General features: G+C 39.4%; 1 protein-coding gene across 1 annotated transcript in view; it reads left to right on the forward strand.

Annotated features, from left to right (window-relative positions):
• Positions 1–20,288, forward strand: part of LOC306757746 (copine-9-like) — a gene marked incomplete at both ends in the record, with an annotated part of 209,250 nt that overhangs the window by 13,932 nt on the left and 175,030 nt on the right. Inside the window, one exon of the mRNA XM_079242872.1 lies at positions 12,570–12,610. Within this exon, the coding sequence (XP_079098998.1) occupies positions 12,570–12,610 (41 nt within the window). The remainder of the gene's footprint in view (positions 1–12,569; positions 12,611–20,288) is intronic.

A 20,288-nucleotide genomic window follows, 5' to 3' on the forward strand; every position in this document is an offset into this window, starting at 1 on the left:
CATGGAGGAAAAAAAACAGTCCAATTTCTAAAATGTACTTATGAAGTTAAGGGAGAAGGTTTTACTGAGTGGAATCTCTCTAAATATGCTTAGATCTCCGATAACACATTGATACTGATAAAACTAATAAAAAATAATGGATCCGTTTGAAGCCGCAATACGACTCAAAAATTAATACAAGGATGGTAGATTCATCTTGTTTCGCTGTGTCTGTGATAGACTTGAAGTTCTCAGCGTTTCCATCTTTATCTCCCTGCAAGAGTTTGAAAAACCAGGATTTCTGTCTGACTTTTAAGCGAACAAAGCCATGTATTGTTTAATATGCGTTCTCTGCTGCCTGGAGTGTGATCACTTGTGTTTGTATCACAGAAATCATGTTGAGAAAAATGAGGTGCTGTGATGTACATAAGATAAATGACACGAGACTGTTCAGCTTTTACTACAAGGACAAAGTTTAAATCTGTTCAACAGAAAATTTAACCTTCAGGCCACAGTGTGTTGGCCGCAGGTTGGATCTTGTATTTGATAAGTGAAGCTGTTTGTATCTCAACTTTACATCCTTGTTGGAAAACAGAGAAACTCATATTTTGATATACTCCCATATATCTCCCCAATTCATGTAAGTGATACATTTCTGTGTGAACATCAGACAGTAGCTGGAATTTAAAAGATTAAATCAAACCCCCCCCCCCCCCCCCCCCCCCCCCCCCCCCCCCCCCCACCACCACCACCACCACCATACTGTTCAAGTGTATTCAGGTCAAGGTCTACTTGTTCAGGCCTGCAAATGTTTAAATCCCCTGGAACTCATCTATCCTCATCAGCATAACCTCTTCATGCCTTTAAATGTCGGTAATTAAACTCCTTTGCTCTTTTAAATATGCAGGATCTTTGCACTCTTCATTTGTTTGCAGCTGCACACCCTGGACTCCTCTCAGGCACTCACGGCTTCTCTGGTTGATTAAGTTAGCCAGCAGCTAATAATATGTTTTTAAATGCCACCTTTAGATTGAACTTCTTTCTGGAGCTTCTTTCACCAAAGCAGAATTCAGTTTTCCAGGATGAAAGAGTAAAGCAGGGCATAACCCGCCTTTCAGTGCATCCTTGCCTAATTAATTTAATGAAAACCAAACCAGGCTGAGGTGATGCATTTAAGTCCATCCAGGAGTTGGTGATGCTGCTGAACACATTCATGGCTGTCTGCTACAGAGCATTAGGTGAATTATAGATTAACTAATGTAGACTTGGGAAAATAACTACTCATTTAAATAAATAAAAAAACTCTAAAACTTTATAATTTCACCTTATCAAGAAGTATAATGTTATTTTCATTGCCAAGTCAACACCTAGTAAGAAAGGTTTATAAAAAAATAAATCATGTAATGTTCTAAGTAAATAAAACTGCTAAGACTCATGAGAGTTCATGTTGGTTAAAACAGACATTAGCAATTATAAATCCAAGAGGTGTTAGCTAAGTGACTGTAGCCTTACTATTTAGTTTAAGTTCTGGTTTATTTAGGAAAAATCAATTTGAAGGGCTGCATGGAAGAGGACATTTTATCCCTCTACAGTTGTTAATTTAACTCAAGGTGCAAATTATGGTTTGTTATTTGTACCTCCCAGAACAAAGTGTGAAAAGACTATTACGGAAGTAATTGTACAAGTAAAGCAAAAAGCCTTGCAGATGAAAGTTGTCCGATTGGAAATGAGAGCAAGTAAACAATACAGTCCACATTTAATCAAATATATCTAACAGCATCTTTGATCTACATATAATACACTGTTCACATATAGTCAGATACAGTATCTGTCTGCACACATCTGCAAAAACTAATTCAGCTGCAGACAAAAAACCCCTTCATCTGTCATGTCTCTTAAAATCAAGCAGCCATTGTTCAGCTTAGACACCTGTGTGCGAGGACTTTAGATCTGATTACTGACTAAATTGAAAGTAATTGTTAGTTATTTAATTTTATGCCACATTATCAATAAAAAGCAAAGAAGTTTGAACTGGGTGAAAACATGGACTCGAACATTTTAAAAATGTAAAAAAACATATTTCTTTTGAGCGTTACAACTGCTGGACAATGATAAACAACTCCAGGCTTACTGAACCTGTTTGCCTGAACGTTACCCTGGCTGTAAGCCTCACTGTTTGCCTGGCAGTTAGTACAAATATTAGCCTGAATGTTACCATGGCTATTGGTCTGACTGTTTGCCTGGCTGTTAGCCTGAAAGTTAGTCTGACCTTCCCCTAGCTGTTAGCCTGACTGTTTGCATGGCTCGTTGCCTGGCTGTTAGGCTGCATGTTAGCTTGACTGTTACCCTGGTTAATAATCTGACTGTTAGCCTGACTGTTTGCCTTGCCATTAGCTTGAATGCTAGCCTGACTGTTACACTGGGTGTTTAGCCCAAATGTTAGCCTTGCCATTAGCTTGAATGCTAGCCTGATGGTTACACTGGGTGTTTAGCCCAAATGTTAGCCTGACTGTTACCCTGGTTGTTTGCCAGAAAAAATTTCCATGGTGACTGATGTGTTCCTGCTTATATGAAACCGAATCAAGGAAATATTAAGCCAAAATAAATTCTAGCTTAATGTCTTCTGCAGTTTTGTGAAAAAGCCCTCTTCAACAGCCTTGTCTTTTGTATAGAGAAACCAAAGTTACTGTCACAGTATCTGTTTGGTTTTCTGAATGCATGAAAAAGAACCAGAGAGATTTGGCTTAGGTGGAGTGGTCAGTTCAAAGGATAGCTGGGAGAGCTGCGTATACAGGCGTACTAGCTATGTGGCCCTAAGCACAACTGCTACTACCACCATAATTAAAAGATCTGTGCAATGTCTGAACTCTCTTGTCTGGAGGGTGGTTCTGTTCATGTTTTCCCCATGTCTGTTGGAAGATGTGGGGTAGTGTGGACAATTTGTGCTGCTTGTTGCCTCAACTATGTGCAGAGTAGTGTATAACAAAGTCTGTTGACTTCAATACCTGTGTGTGTGTCTGCTGCTGCCACTGAGGCAACCTGTAAGCTTGAACTGTTACTACATAGCTTTTTTCTCTCCTGCACACAGTGCTTGATGTGCATGGTGGATGCAGCAGCTCATTGCCTACTGAAGAAAGCTGGACTTGTCAGCCCACATCATTTGGCTCACTCTATTTACAACCTGGCATTAGGAAAAGGTGCTGACCATAAAAACTAATAAATAAAGTGAGTTGAGACATTTCTTTATTTGTTTACTTCAGCAAATGCTACAGACACTGATCAGTGAACTTAGTCTGTAGTTGATAGTATTGAGCACATATGGCATAGTTTACCCCATTCTTCAGGTTTTAAGTTGAGGTTTATTAGCAGACCGAGCCAGCTAATGTGTTATTTTGAATTCAGAGACCCATGTGATAATGCTTTTTAAAATCTTTAAGTGGATTTGCATCCTTAATTGAGTATTATCATGTATTAGATCAGTGACCAGCAGGAATGTGATATATATATATATATATACCTCTCAGATAATGACAAAAAACCAAAGTGACAGACGGTTGTTGTTGTTACTCTGTCTGCTGCTGTCAGATCCCGTGTCTGGCATTAATAAAATCAGCTGTGACAGAACATTATTGTGCTCTGTGAACACACAAATGTGACTTGATCACTTGTCAGTGAAAGTATGGGGACCCTGTCTCAATGAAGAGCCCTAGAAAATGACTTTGGTTTGTTTGCAGTGGGAGCATGTGTTTATGTGTGTCAACAGATGTGTCAAATGATTTATCTGTTAGGATGTGTGTTAGACAGGCATTCAGAGTCTGTAAAGCATTGAGTGAAGTCATGTTTTTCCTGTGTGTTGTATAAGTGGAAGCATCCCTACGCCCCAACCTAATGTTGCTTTTTGCAGATCCTATTAGACAGGTCGAGCATGGCAGTCCCCCCTGGAGTTGGTGATGATTAAGGCAGGTGCAGGATTGTTTAAATGAGACAGTAAGAAATAAATGGCCTCCCCACTCTCACAAGCAGAACACATATTAATCCCAGTACAACCCAAAAGGCATCCCTGACTGCTGGGGTGCAATAAGTATGAAGTTAACCTCCTAAATAATTAAACAGACTAAAATGGATGTTGAAGACATTGTGGCTAATTTTAAGTTTACAAGAAAATATTTGTTGAAAATACATTGTTACCAGAGCAAGAAAGTATGAGCACATTACTCCTGTGTTGACCTCTCTTCGCTGCCTGGACAGGCTTTAGTTGATTTTAAGGTGCTGCTGCACAAAGCTTTAAATGATATTGGGCAATCTTGTTTTGTTTACATTGTGCAACCTTATGTTCCCTCTTGTCTTCTTTGCTCCCAGGAAACTGGTCTTTTTAAAGGTTCCTAAGACTCTGAGTGCCTTTTTTCTTTCCATACGCCGTGATGGAACATTCTTCCAGGAGACATTATGTAGGCATGTTCTGTGGAGGTATTTAAAGCAAACCTAAAGACCCACTTTGTCATATAAATCAAATTTTTCTGTAGTTGCTTGTTTTAATCTTGTTCAATGTCTTTTTAATTCCACTGTGCAGCACTTTGATTAAAAGTTATTATTATTTTCATTACTATTAATATGTTGGTTCAAACACAGCTGATGTATAGTAAATAGTTAAGATGAATAGTGAATAGTAAATAGTAATAGTAAATAGTGAAGCTGAAGAGCAAAGAACTGTTTTATGATTCCAAAGTTGTCCGCAAAATAAGTATTTTACTAATTATGGTAAATATCAGCTCCACCTCTTCTTTTGCATGTTATAACAATCAGTCAATCACATTGCAGCAACTTACCACATTTAGAGATGTAGACATGGTGGTCAAGACGACTTGCTGAAGTTCAAACTGAGTATCAGAATGAGGAAAAAAGAGAATTTACTTCACTTTTAACGTGCCATGTTGTTGGTCACAGCATAGATACTGCTGATGTACTGGGATTTTCACATAACAATCTGCAGTGTTTGTAGAGAAGGTCTGAAGAAGAGAAACTATCCAGTAAACCGTAGTCGTCTGGACCAGAATGTCTTGTTGATGTCAGAGGAGAATGGACAGACTGGTTGGAGATGATGAAATAAGCACTGGTTCCAACCAAGATAATCTGAACATCATCTCTGAACACACAACACATCCAACCTGGAAGCAGATGGTCTCCAGCAGCAGAAGACCACACTGGGTTCCCTCCTGTCAGCTAAGAACAGGAAACTGAGGCCACAATTCACACAGACTCACCAGAACTGCACAATAGAAGATGGAAAAAACGTTGCTGGTCTGATGAGTCTCCATTTCAGCTCCACATTCACATGGTAGGATCAGAATCTGCTGGAAGCATCATGAAAACATGGATCCATCCTGACTTGGATCAATGCTTCAGGCTGCTGCTGGTGTAATGGTGTGATGGATATTTTCTTGGTCCATTTTGGGTCCCTTAATCCCAACATGGCAAACTACCACAGCCTACGTGATGGACCATGTCCATCCCTTTCTGAGCACAGTGTCGCATCTTCTGATGGAAACTTTCAGCAGGATGATGCACCATGTCACAAAGCTCACATCATCTCAGTTCACTGTCTTCGATCGGCCTCCACAGTCACCAGATCTCAGTCTAACAGAGCAGCTTTGGGATGTGGTGGAACGGGAGATTCTCATCATGATGTGCAGCAACTGTGTGATGCTTCATGTCAACATGGAGCAAAAACCTCTGAGGAATGTTTCCAACACCTTGTTGAATCTTTGACACCAAGAATTAAAGCCGCTCCGAAGGAAAAAAACTGTTTCAACCTGGCACTAGGAGGTGGACCTGAAAGTGAGCAGTGAGTTAAACATTGAATCCATGCTTGTCACCATGTTGGTGACTGCTTTCTTTAGAATGAGTTCTCTATCTGAGGCTTTGGAGCTTGAAAGTTCTGTACATTATCTTTAGTGTTGGTTGTATTCTTTTCCCTGGACAGAGATCTCTGTTGGTGTTTGTAGGATCTGTTGGAATCAATCTCCCAGTTTGGAGACCATGACCCTGAATGATCCGATGTACCATTGTTATGAGATTTCGCCTTCATTTTTTCAGCTTAATCTTTCTGCTCTTGTTTTTCATCAAGATTCTTCTGTTTTTCTCTTTCAAATGTTGCTGTTGTTCAGGATTTATGATCTAAATGCAGCTTGTTGACCACCAGATGTTCAGTTGGTTAACCAGTCCAAGAGGATCTTATTTCTGTTCTCCAATATCTTTGGGGCAAGAAGCCCATTAAAGACACACTATAGAAATTTTGCCATTTTCCCCATCATGTGCCCCCTATAGACGGCTGCTGCATCCTACCTGAATTGTTAGCTCTCTCCAGCCAGCAAAAGATGATCATACAATGACTCTTGTATTGTCCCGTTATCTCTTTTAATCTTCTTGTGTTCAAAGCAGCCAGTGTGTTTTCTAGATTGAAGCGAAACTCTGCTGCAACGGTACATTGTGTCCCGGATGTAAAAGTTGTATAGTGCGGTTTCTCAGCCTCTGGAAGCTGTCCAGCAGCACTGGCTCCAGAAAAGCACATGATAAATGTCGCTGTATCATCGAACAAGTCCAGAACGCAGAGTTTTAAGGTCAGAAAGTTACGTAATGTCTCTTTGAAAAGCTGAGTAAACAGTCTTCATTATCTAACACTTAGCTATACTTATCACCGAGCAGATCTTTTGTCCCCTTTATGTCCACATTGTTAGTCCAGAATTGATCTGTCATGAACAACATTGCACCATCTCTAATACCTGGTAAGGAATTATTAGGATTTTGTGATTGTGAGTTTTTAGTGTAGTTTTGTGGGCCTTTCATTGTGGGGATGGTGGCCTCATGGCCTCATGTTAAAAAGTGACACTGGCAACATTTTTAGAGTAAAATGCCATGTAGGTCAGTGCATGCAGGGAGCCAGGACTTATCAGTGGGTGAATGTCAGTCACAGCAGGGAAGGCTCTGATTGGATACCTGCCTTCCTCCATAACATTTCTTTAAGCTCTCCAACATGATGCAAAAACAGTCGTCTAAGTGAGTCTGGTGTTTCACAGACGTGCAGCTTCCTTCAGTAGAAAAACAGCATCAGAGAAAACTGATCATAACCTGCAGAAGAAAGCAGTATCCACATAATTGTTTGACAGACCCCCTATATGGAAAATCCACAATGAGTGATCTATAATAACACCAGTATTATCCCATTTTCTTCATTAAAAAGATCACTAACACTACTATGTTGCTAACATGGACCCCCTTGCCCCTCCCTGAAGGACATCTACACCACCCAGTGCCTCAGTGAACCTCAGAACATCATTAAGGACAGTACACATCCCATTTCTCAGCTGTTTGATCTGCTGCCCTCTGGTATGTGGTACAGATACATCAAAGCAGAGATATTATCATAATAATATCAAACCTTACCATAATCTGGGTGATTTATGTAAAAATAACACAGGAAAGAACGTGTCTTAGATGGATTTACCTTACCAAAACAATCCAATCCAACAGCATAAAATACACCATAAATATTTTATGATGTTATATGTTAATGATCCTAGATGTAATATAGACTCACTGAATCTTTCTATCGTGGTTCTCCTGGATCTTAGAGCCACCTTTGATTGAGTAGACCACCAGATTTTTATTAAACAGACTGAAAAGTCTGGTGGGCCTCTCAGGGAGTGTCTTAAAATAGTTTTATTCAAAATCTCACAGAGCAACAGTTTTTAGTGAGTTTGGATGCATGCTCCTCAGGGACCCATGGGATCAAATGTAAGGGTTCCCCAGGGTTCACTTTTAAGCCTAATACGTTTTAATCTGTACTTGTTGCCTCTTGGGGACGTCATCAGGAGAAGTGGTATTGGTATTTTCATATCTATACTGATGATGCACAGTTATACATTGTTGTGTCGTCCGATGACTTAGAGCCAATTAATACTCCTGACAATTCTGACAATTTAAGTTTTTAAAATCGCTGCACTGGCTCTCTGTGCATTTCAGGACTGATTTTAAGATTCTTTTAGTCACCTATAAATGTCTTAATGGTCTTGGGCCTTCTTAATTATCTGATCTACTTTTAAGATACGAGCCTTCGCGGACCATGAGGTCTTCTGGTACCGGCCTTTTACTTGCTCCTAAAGTCAGAACCAAAACTTATGGTGAGGCTTCGTTTCATCGCTATGGCCCCCGTCTGTGGAACAGCCTGGCGGAGAACCTCAGGGCTGCAGAGACTATTTCTGCTTTCATAAAGAGGCTCAAGTCCCACCTTTTGACTTTAGCTTTTAGAAGATCTTATCTTGTTCTTAGTCTATATAAGGATAATTTATTATTGTTGTTCTTATTATTGTTCTATTTTTATTCACCTGTTTATCTCTACCCTATTTGATCACTTTGTTAGATATTTAATTACTTAGATATTTTTAAATTCTTATGTTTACTTTTATTTTATTGTCCTTAGCTGTTCTTTGTTGGTCTTGGTTAGTTTGATCTTTTTAAACTTTGTTAATTCTAGTGTTTTCCTTATGGGGTCCTCCATTCTGGGGGCTTTACCTCCTCAATCTGCTGGGTTGTTGCCATGGCGATGGCTTCTGACAGGGTGGCCCTTGCATTGCAGCCATTTGGCTACGGAGTGGTTCTGGGCCTACGCTGAGTCGTGGCCGTTCCAATGGTGATGCGCTTTATGATGGGTGGGCTGGCTCCTGGTGTGAAAGGATCCCAGGAAACCGTTACGTTATGGTGGGCCAAAGAAGATGTTCATTCATTTAATTTTTTATTTATTTGTTGGTGGCCCTGCGATGGACTGCCGAGCTGTTCAGGTTGTATGAATGAATGAATGAATTTATATGTTGGTTAAAGAGATGCTTCTATAGGTGTGCCATACAACATGGGTTTGGGGGGTGTCTGTATGTGTGTGTGAATGATTATGATTGATCATATATTTGTATTTATTGTTGTTTTAATACGGTGTTCCCCAAAGTGGGGGGCCGGCCCCCGAGGGGCCAGAGCCATTGCAAAGGGAGCGAGGGATGAATGCATGAAAAAGTCAAGGCTTTCACACTGCTAGCATAATGGACGGGTTTTTGATGGGGCTCCCGTGTAAACGCAAAGCAGAAGGTGAAGCATTGTCAGATATGCTTCCAAATCAACAAACTTTCAAGCCAAAGTCTAGAAAATTTGATGATGCATATCTTTCCTTTGGCTTCACCTCCACAAAGGTTGGTAATAAGAAGAGACCACAGTGTGTTGTCTGCCTTAAAGTGCCAGCTTGTGACAGCTTGAGGCCTAACAAGCTAAGACGCCACTTGGAGACACAACATCCAGAGCACAAAGAAAAGCCAGTTGATTTTTTTTAACAAAAACTCTTAAACTGCCGTGCTCTACAATACTAAAGCTGCTTCCATGGCAGCGAATGCTCAACATACTTCCTTGTGCTATGGACATGGTTTTGACCATGATTGATGACACATTAGCCAGCAAACTATGGGCAATTCCTCTGTCCAACAACACAATCAGCAGGCGCATTTATGAGATATCAAAGGACATAGAGGAGCATCTTAATGATAAAGTGCCTGAAAGCTGCTTTTTTCTGCAGATGGATGAATCTACGGACATTAACAAGGACTGCTTATTGATAACTTGTGTTAGTTCATAGATGGAGAAGAGATGAGGAAGGAATGGCGTTTCTGCAAACAAGTTCTTGGCAGAGCCGCTGCAGAAAAACTTTAAAATCATTGACTCTGATCTGAAAGATGATGATCTGAAATGGGAGAACTGTATGGGGATCTGCACAAGCTATGGCTGGTAAACAAGGAGGGCTGCAAGCGCTTATCAAGCTCGTCTTCCCCAATGTGCAGTGGATGCACTGCATGATACACCACAAAGCTCTGACGTCTAAACAGCTCAGTCCCGAGCTGAATGATGTAATGACTGATGTTATTGCCACAGTCAATTAGATTCAAATACGACCTGTTCAAGCCTGGATTTTTTCAGCTCTGTGAGAGGAAATGGGCTCTGACCACACTGCCCCGATGTCCTGTCACCAGGGCCAGATTAAAAGTGCACAGGCCTATGGGCCCTGAGTGTTCCAGGGGGCCCCTTTCCCACCGCAACATTATGAAAATTGTGAATGATACACTTTGAAACAGCATTTCTAACATCTCTTAGCCAATGGTACCAATAGGAATACACTAGACACTGTAGTGCAACTACCTGGCTTTGCTGCTGGTATTTGCCCTATGTGGGCCCCAAGTGGGCCCCTGGCCCTGTGCCGATAATGCCCATTGGATAATCCGGCCTTGCCTGTCACTTGGGAAGGTGCTGTCCAGGGTCTTTGAACTGCGAGATGAGAGCCGCATCTTTTTGAATGACAAAGGAAGTGATCTTACCCACAAGTTTTACTGTAACAAGTTCCTCATGAAACCTGCATACCTGACATGTTTCTGTAACTCAATGAACTGAATTTTCAGATGCACAAACACACACCTCCCACATTCTGGCAGATAAAGTCACATCATTCATCAGAAAACTTGAGATGTGGCAGCTGCGAGCAAAAGATGGAAATGTGGACTCATTTGAGAACCTGAAGTCATTCATTCAAGACAACAAGCTGCAGAACACAGTGATTTCATGCATGAAAGCACACATCTCTGCCCTTCAGAAACATTTCCATAAATATTTTTCGGTGAAAGATTCCAAAAAAATATGACTGGATCCGTGACCCCTTCAGTGCAACACCACCTACTGACTTCAGCGCATCAGAAGAGGAGCAGCTCATTGATGGCGCTTCTGATTCAGCATTAAGGCTGCAGTTGAAGTCGAGACACTGTCAGCATTTAGGATTAGAGTGGAGACAGATTACCCATTGCTGGACACGAGAGCCCTGAACATACTTCTCCCTTTTGCCACATTCTACCTATGTGAGATAGGAGTTCCTGCTGTGGCCTCAATCAAGACAAAATACAGATCAAAGCTGGACATAGAAAATGAACTCAGAGATCATCTCACAACTGAAACCCAGATTTGAGGAGATCTGCAGCAACAAGCAGGTTCACACCAGTCACGGAGATGACGGGAGGATTGAAGTTGTCATTTTTGCATCCTTTCAAAGAGTTCATATTTTGATTTCCATTTACCAGGAGAGGCATTTTTGACAATGTTTTGGTAGGAATGTTGAATAAAAAACACAGAAAGAAAACTGTTACACTGAACATAAATACACTGTTGAGGTGCTTGAAATGACTCAGACAGCAAAGAATATAGTTAAAGTTAAGAAAACAAACAGTTTTGAAACAGTTACACAGTAAAGGTAGTTTCTTGTTTTGTTGTTAAAAGAGGTCGTAGTTTGGTTTATTAATCCAACCTGGTATTTATTACACTTTCTTTGGTTCAACAAAGGTTGAGGTATGAAATAAATTGCAATAGAGTTTGAAAATGAAACCTGTAGGTGTCTGTCTGGAGGGTGTAGATGTATGTGTGTGTCTGTGAGTAATCTGTGGGGGTCGGGGGGCATGGAACCTCTCTTATAAACCAAAGGGGGACCCAGCAACAAAAGTATGAGAACCACTGTTTTAAAATAGCCCTTTGTGCTGCTTCATGTATGAAAGGTGTTATATAAATTAAATTTGATTTGATATTAACATGACTGTCTCTGCTGCCTTATCAGTACAAGATTTTATTCTCTACTCGCCCACTTGAAACAAACCTTTAACTTTTCTTATTGTTGTGACTTATATCACAACAATATGTGACTTATAAGATACATTTTTACAATTCACTTACATTTTCAATACTTTAAAATTTTGATGTTTTTGTACTTTTGTTTTTTTTTTATGTACAACAAAAGTACTTTTGTTGCACTTTTAGGGTCAGATCCATGAAGATCCAAATTTGCGAGTAGTAATTTGGACAATTGTACAATCTGGAATTTTGCGTGTGTGCCTGAACCATAGTTTGTGGGTAATTTACTGGGAGTGATTTGCATAATTGGCGGCAGATACAAACGTGGTGGAGAGTCTTTAGTTAAATGAAGGTTTTGCAACATAGTGAGTTCGTAGTGAAAACATGAGCAAAGAAATCCCTACTGTTGTGTCATTTTAAATACTTTTCAGCTGTTCTCGGAGAAGCGAAAACTACATGTTATTATTATGTTACTCACAAAGATATCACCAGAAAAATGATGCTGGACTTGTTCACACTCACTTTGTTATAAATGTGCAATTGTGATTAAATGCATACATTTTCTTTAATTCGTCAATCTTTCTGCAATTAATTCATCTGAATTAATGCGTTACAGTCCCACCCCTGGATTTTACAAATGTCCAACACTAACAAATTGTTATCACATCTCAGGATTTCGGAGATATTTATCAAACTAAAATTATAATATGACAGAACCAGAGACCAGGACCCAGGAGCTCCTCTACGCAGCTGACCCAGGTTCTGATCCCAGTCTGGGGTCTTTTGTAGCTACTGCACAAATCAGGCCACAAGTGCCACAAAATATTTAGAGGAATGACATGAGACCTGTTGTAACTTGGTTGATTCTTTAATCGTCTCTTTCTTTCTCTCTGCAGGAACCTGTTAGACATGGATACCTTCTCAAAGTCAGACCCAGGTAACGGTTTCCTTTTTCTTCTTTCTTTCTTTCTTTCTTTCTTTCTTTCTTATCAATTTCAGCCTTATAAGTTGAAGGTCCTGCTGTGATAGGATTTCATTCTCCCTCATGCTTTTGACATCACGTAACACATTACGCACAATGAATGTGTGGAATTTCATGCAGAGTTCATTAAATAATTTCTCTGTGAACCTTATCCACATGTAACAAGCCTTGGTGAGCATTCAGAGCATCTTCTGGAGCCTTTTCAGGCACAATGCAACAACCGAGAGAGAGCTGTGCTGCGTCTCAAGTGCCATCAGGCGAGGACTTGGAATTAAACTGGTTCACAATTAGAGCAAGAAATCAGTGGAGCCTGACTGACATTTAATGATTGCTGACTGCACACAGAGTGCAATAACCTTCAGGAGCACCTCTAAGTGGTGGACAACAGGTAATTGCAATGAGCTGTTTGGAGTTGGAGAAAGAATCAGTGAATCAGTGATTCAGAGAAAGAATCAGGGTTTAGCAGAGGACAAAGAACAGTTAGGGATGAAGAACACAGCAATAAAAAGATCTGGGTCAATTTCCTTTGTTAGATGACACCCAGGATATCTCATTGTTCCTGTAACTCATAGTTTGTTCTGACAAAGTCAACATACTCATTTAAAGGCTCCAGGAAATTGCAGAACTGATGAAGTGGACAATATAAACTCTAATTTCCACGTTTCTTCAGTCATAGTTTGGTTTTTAGACCTTCAACATTCCTGGAAACATCAGAAAAGTGAAGTTTTTACTTTGTAATGATGCATTTTCTTCCCATCTCGCTGATGTTCAGGATATGAGGTAATGAATAATTTTATTTAGTCCCATTCTGCCTGTAAACAGCTCTTTAATGAATGCAGGCTTGTCAATGCATTTCCGTAATTCTCCACACAGTCCTGATCAGTTAATTCTGGATCAGGACTGCAGGCAAGCCAGTCCACCAACCATCTTCCTCTGCATGGTGCTGAAATGTAGCAGAATATGAATTTGATTTTCCTTGAAAACGATGTGCTTCTGAAGGCAGCAGATGTTTCTGAAACACCTCAGTGAACTTTTTATGCATCAGTTCATTTCACTTCAGCTTTATTTGTACTTAATTTGTTCCTGGCTGAGGAAAAAGCAACAGATTGCATCAAATCCAGTCTTCAAATCAATCCACCATCTCGAGTGGCACAAAGCGGCAGGAAAGAAAAGTCTCCCTTTCAACAAAAAGGAAAACCTCCAGCAGAACCAGAACTAGGAAGGAAAACCTCCATCAGAACCAGAACTAGGAAGGAAAACCTCCAGCAGAACCAGAACTAGGAAGGAAAACCTCCATCAGAACCAGAACTAGGAAGGAAAACCTCCATCAGAACCAGAACTAGGAAGGAAAACCTCCAGCAGAACCAGAACTAGGAAGGAAAACCTCCAGCAGAACCAGAACTAGGAAGGAAAACCTCCAGCAGAACCAGAACTAGGAAGGAAAACCTCCATCAGAACCAGAACTAGGAAGGAAAACCTCCAGCAGAACCAGAACTAGGAAGGAAAACCTCCAGCAGAACCAGAACTAGGAAGGAAAACCTCCAGCAGAACCAGAACTAGGAAGGAAAACCTCCAGCAGAACCAGAACTAGCAATAAATAGGAAAATCTGGAAGTCTAAGATTTTTAAGATCCAAAAGAGCTTCATCATGAAGAGCTTTATTTGTGAGGAGAAGAATTTAAACTCTATTCTGGATTCAAACCAGCGAAGAGAAGATAAAACTGGAGATAATTCTCATCTCAAGGCTTGCTGCAGCATTTGGAGACGTTTCAGAACTATTTCCGAGACACATCAGTAATCAGGAATTACAGTTTTCCAATCTGGAAGTACCAAAACTATGGACTAGTTTTTCTGCATCACTGAGACAGGAAGTACCCCGTAGATGGAAGAAGATGTCCCTAGAAACATGTTTAAAGGCAAGTCAAAGACCAGATCCTGGTCCAGAATACTTTGAGACTCGGAGCGAAGGTAAAACTATCCAGAAAAACTCCATATCTTGCCTTTTCATGCATGCATAAACCAAAAAGAACGCACATTATCTAAAACCTGGACTCCCAGTCTATCTTTAACTTTCATGTTTTCGCTGTTTTACACGAAGTTCTGGGTATTGGTGCCTTTTGAAAAGTCAGAACGCAGTCTAGCTGTGGGTTTGTAGAGAAATATGCTTTGAAGCTCATTTAGAGGTAGTGACAGTAGACAAAAGGAGTCACAAAGATTCTCTCGCTCTGTCAGGGGCCAGGGGCCCTTCATTGACATTTTCTGTGGATTTATCTTCCTTCCTGAGTGGAGGCGGAGAATCACACAAGCATGGTGGAGGCTGCAGAGTGTTTCAGGACAGCCCTGAGCTTCAAAGGTTCAACGCCCACTGGGACAAAGAAGGAAACTGGTCAGCATGCCCCCTCACCACTTTCATGTCCCTGCTTAGAGGCCTCCAGCTCACCCTGTGTCTAGCCACAGCAGGACCGGATCGATAAATTCTGATAATGTCATAACAGGACGTTTGACTGCAGATAGATGAGTCTCACTCAAGTCCAGGTTTCTGTGTTGGTTTGCAACCAAAATAAAAATAAGATTAATGTTGGGCTTCAAAGTCCTTTATCTGTCTCTGCATCTGGAATTTCACACCTGATATTTATTTTTGACAGAAGTACGATTTGTTGAAACAAAATACTTAAAACCTAATGGAGATTAGGTTTCACCTTAGATTTGCCTTAATCCCGCCCACTGACTTTGATGGGTCAGGTTGACAGATATATATATATATATATATATTAGCGGGATTAAGGCGAATCTAAAGTGAAACCTAATCTCCATTAAGTTTTAAGTATTTTGTTTCAACAAATCGTACTGCTATATACATATTGAATGAATTACTGATGTATTTTATTATATATTTGTGCATTTAACTCCAATTTTAAAATAATTAATGACATATTTAGTTAATTAATTAATTAATTGTTTAATGCTTTAACAAATGAATAACACATTTAATAATCAATTAATTAATTATTAAATTATTTAATTAATACATTGTGGCACTTTTACTCCTCCATACATTGGTTAATGATGTCGGCCCATGCATTCAGTGTCAACAACAGTGTTGTTATGAGGCTATATTTCAGTGTCTTATGATTGATTAAGCACAGGTTTGAAAGTACATCCCTTTCTTTACAATATTTCCTCACAGTTTGCAGAACTTCTTACAAACCAAACATTGTTTTTATAATAAAATCTCTTTTCTTTTACCTATTGCACACTGATACACACAGATGTGCTGAATCTAAAACACTTTTAGGCATGATTTCTGCAAGTCAGGCATACAAACAAAAAAATGAACAAACAAATAAATTCAGAAAGGATAAGACCTCTGCTGAAAGAAATACTGATTTCTAACTACGTACTCACCTACGTAAAAATGGAAGTCAAAGTAATTCAGTTGATTCGCAGATGCTCAACAAAAAAATGCATGGTGGAAAAAAAGCATATCGATACATTTCAAACAGCAGGCCTGGGGGGTTGGAGGGCCGGAGGGGCACCTAACCTGACGTGTAGTCAAGGTATCATCTTGTTGTCTAGCTCTGAGACATCACGGGATACGTTATGTGCAAAGCAACAATGTTCGAACCACCATGAACAGAGGTTGTTTCATTTGAACCTCCTTTTAAAGATTTATGCTAATGTTCCAGGAGAGACCTGATAAATGTGAAAACCTTGTGGTTGCCGATAATATTGACTTGTTTCTCTTCTAAAAGCATTATTGACCAAACCATATTGAGAATTTCTCACTGAACATGAGGTCCTGTAGCTGCCCACCAACCCTATATCCCATCTAGACCAAGAAAATCATACATGTGTCCTCTAAAAAGTCAGGAATGGGTATCAGAGGTTCTGATGTAAGCTGAAGATTTATTATGGAAGGCAGTTTTCTGTTTGTAATCTTGACAAAGAGTGAATGATGGATGGCACTGTGTGTGTGTCTGCTGAGATTTGGTGGCTGTGTTTTCAAATAAGCACATGTTTGCCGACCTGGTTGATGTTTAACTTTTCAAAGAAAGTGCTTTGAAATGCAAGGATATGGCATCACAACACCTTTCTGTCACCAGCATATAATTGTGTTTTGCTAAGTATGAGAGGTGATTTTGGGTCTAATAGTTCTGCAAATCTGGGCTGGTTTTTTGCTCCTTCAGTAAAACTTTGGAACAATGTTCAGATTAGTTATTAAAGGTGCTTTTTAAATAACTAATCTGTTTAATGAGTAACTTAATCATGAAATTTAGCATAATTTGGGAGAGTGTCCTTTTGATTGACAGGTATTCCAAAGCACAGCACAACTGCGGATTTTAGCCGTTTAACAGTGTGATTAGTTTTAGCTCACCTACCTCATTAAACTGGTTAGCTCCTGTTAGATCCAGGTTAGCTCAGTTAGCTGTTAGCTACAGGCAGGTTGGAGTTGATAGATGTCAATCATCTACCCCCACGCTCACAGTCGTCCCCCTGTCAGGCCACCGCATGCGCGACGCTGCGAAGATGGCGACAGTACAAACCGCGCAATGAGGCTCCATTATGGAGGCTCCGTCTTTCTCATAGACAGTCAATGGTTTGTTCTAAGAAATGACTTTGAATGAAACTAAATAAATTCTCATCTGTACATCACCAATTCATAACAAGGTCATCTCAGGCGACTTAACAATTCAGGCCTATTCATCATGATCGAATCAGTATTCATACAAACAGTTCACAGACAGCCAAATGTTTCCATTTGCACTCATAATAAACAGAGAAATCTATTTTTTGCACCGAGTTGAACTGGTTTAGATGGTTGTTTCAGACATAAGTGTGAAAAAGCAGTGGTGTCACATCCAGCATTGCTTTCTTCCTTTTCTGACTTGGATGGTGAAGAAGTGATTTCCTGATTGGCCCCATTTTTCCAATAACAGCAGCCTGCTTAACTGGTTCTTCACATATGGATGGGTGTGCATACCCTCTCGGCTGGTTTTCATCTCTGTGGAAATGCCTGTGAGATTAGATTTGAGATTCTAGTTATCATCTGCTCACATCCTTAAGGTGGGCAGTGCTGGCCTTGCAAAGCTCCCTGTAATGGGTTTCTCCTCACATCTTTAATCTGTCTGTGCTTCCACACTGGAAAGACCCAATCCTCCGTCTACTGACTGCTGCTTTGAAGTTCAGCTCAGGTATGCACCATGAGGCCTTTCCAACGTATTTCCTGTGGTAGAATAAGCCACAGTCTTCAGACAAATTTAATCTCCTGTAGACTTTCTTCATCTGGAAATGAACACGCAAAGTGGACTCCATGCATGTTAATGCAATTATTTTAAAACGCAGCCTGCATTGTTAGCATATGACTGATGTTGTGCCCACAGGCGACAATCACTAACTAAACATCCAGGAAATACACGCCTCCTTCTGCTGCGCATGCATGGAACGAACTTGTGTGAGTAGAGGTCATACTGGCTCCCAGTGCTGGCAGGACTGATCTGGAGGTCCAGAACTGGACTACCTGTTGTTTTTTATGAGTGTAACAACACATCAGTCTACATCCATCCAAGATTCAATCTAGATCTGGATCATTCCCGGATTCAGTGATCGGACTTTCAGAAAGAAAATGAAGATTTGTTTCTATTTTCTTTATTCAAACAGCTGCTTGTAGGCTGAAGAGGAAAACATGGAATTAACTGACTTTACTGAAGACCCATTTCTTTAAGATGACTTTTTTTCTGCACAATAGGTTGACTTTTTACATCTGATTTTATTTTGATTGTTTTAATTTGATTGCTGTTATTTTTGATTGCTTTTCGCTGACTGTAATTTTTTAATTGTCCTCGTGTATGTTATTTATTCTGTTTTTATTTTTTAACCCCCCACAATGTGGCACTTTGGTCAACATTGTTGTTTTTAAAGTGCGTTAAAAATAAAGTTGTATTGTATTGTATATTGTACTTAGATTTAATATCTACAAATAGAAATGTATTCTTCCAGTTTTATTTTCCATGATGGGAATATTTTAAAGCGCAGCCTCCTGTTTTTGATTTATATTTAAATATCTGATGATCAGGAGGAAAATTTTAATTTTCTGGTTAGATCTGAGTAAAAATGATTCTGTTAATACTCTATCGATCAGCAGTTCTTCAATCCAATTGATCTTGTATCAAAGCAGCCTTTATGATATCTGCTAAAATATCAATATTGGCTGAATCTGCATGTTATCACATCATAATTAAACTTGTGTCATAAATCTAAAGTCTGTATGAAATATTTTCTTCGATAGGTTTATTGTAAATTTATAACATTACCAACCATTTAGAATTTCCACTAGAAAGGTCATTTTTCAGATAATAAATAATTTAGATTGTCAGTGAAACTGAATGCATTGAATCATACATGTTTCTTTGAATAATTTTTATTGAAGTCATTTTCATGAGAAGGCTCAACAACATCTTTGTCGCAGCGTTTTCTGTGTATTTTATGTACACAATGTGCTCATATGCTGCTTTTTTTATTCCATCAAGGAACAAAATCATTATTTTTCTAAACATGCCTGAAATAATTGACTTTAAACTTTAGCTTCTTTTTTTTTTTTTTTTTTTTTTTTTTTTTTTTTACATTACTAAATAATCCTGTAAAATATCCTGTTTTTAATAATTGTTGTTTTGTAAAGAAAAAGAAATGCAATGAAATTTTTCTTTAAATTAAATTAAATTAAATTAAATTAAATTAAATTAAATTAAATTAAATTAAATTAAATTAAATTAAATTTCAACAAGGTGGAGTTCGGGGGAACTCTGAGTAACAGATCCAGGGTGAGATTTACCTCACCCAGAATCTGTTACCATGGTAACTGACTCAGTGAAGCTAACCTCCTTTCCAGCAGGTTTACCATCACTGACTGAGTTTCTACCTGTCTTTTCCACCTGAAGCAGCTGTCAGATGCGGTGTGATCTGAGGTTTAGAAGCGGAAATAATACACAATCACTTCTATAGGGAGGATATTCTGATGTCAACTTACTACTTAATATCTTATCAACTGCACCATTTTACAGCCACTCATAGTCTCTGACTGCACATATCCTGCATCACACACTGTTGGCTTTTTTGTGCTTTGATCTGTGGTACTTTTCTTTTATAAATTGGACCTTTCTTTGTAACATTGGCAGTGCAGAATGGTGTGTCGAGTCACGAGGAAAGTCCTTACGCATGTCTGAGATCATAATTTCACAAATAACACAGATGAGAGATCTGTTATTAATTCTTCTCTGGACCTCGCAGTGACTCCTCATCATCCTCATCATCCTCCTGTGATGAATGAAATCAAAAATCTGACTAGTTATACAAAATCATGATCCAGAATCTGCCTTAACGTTCCAAAAGGTGATATTATTCTTCATCTTCACTTTGCTCCATGTATGCTTTGCTTTTCCCCAGTAGGATTGAACCTAAATAAATCTCAGATTTTATTTTATCAACCAATATTTTAACCCCCCATTTTAATCAGGGTGAACATTCAGTCGGTGCACCAACTTCCACATTGTTTCAGGTAGAAGTTTTCTCCCAAGATGCATCTCTCTCCTTATCAGCAGCTGGAGTCGTGCTCCCATTTTCCCAGAATTCCTCTTCAT

This window comes from Telmatherina bonti, assembly GCF_933228915.1.
Source record: "Telmatherina bonti genome assembly, chromosome: 6".
In the NCBI taxonomy this organism is placed as follows: domain Eukaryota; kingdom Metazoa; phylum Chordata; class Actinopteri; order Atheriniformes; family Telmatherinidae; genus Telmatherina; species Telmatherina bonti.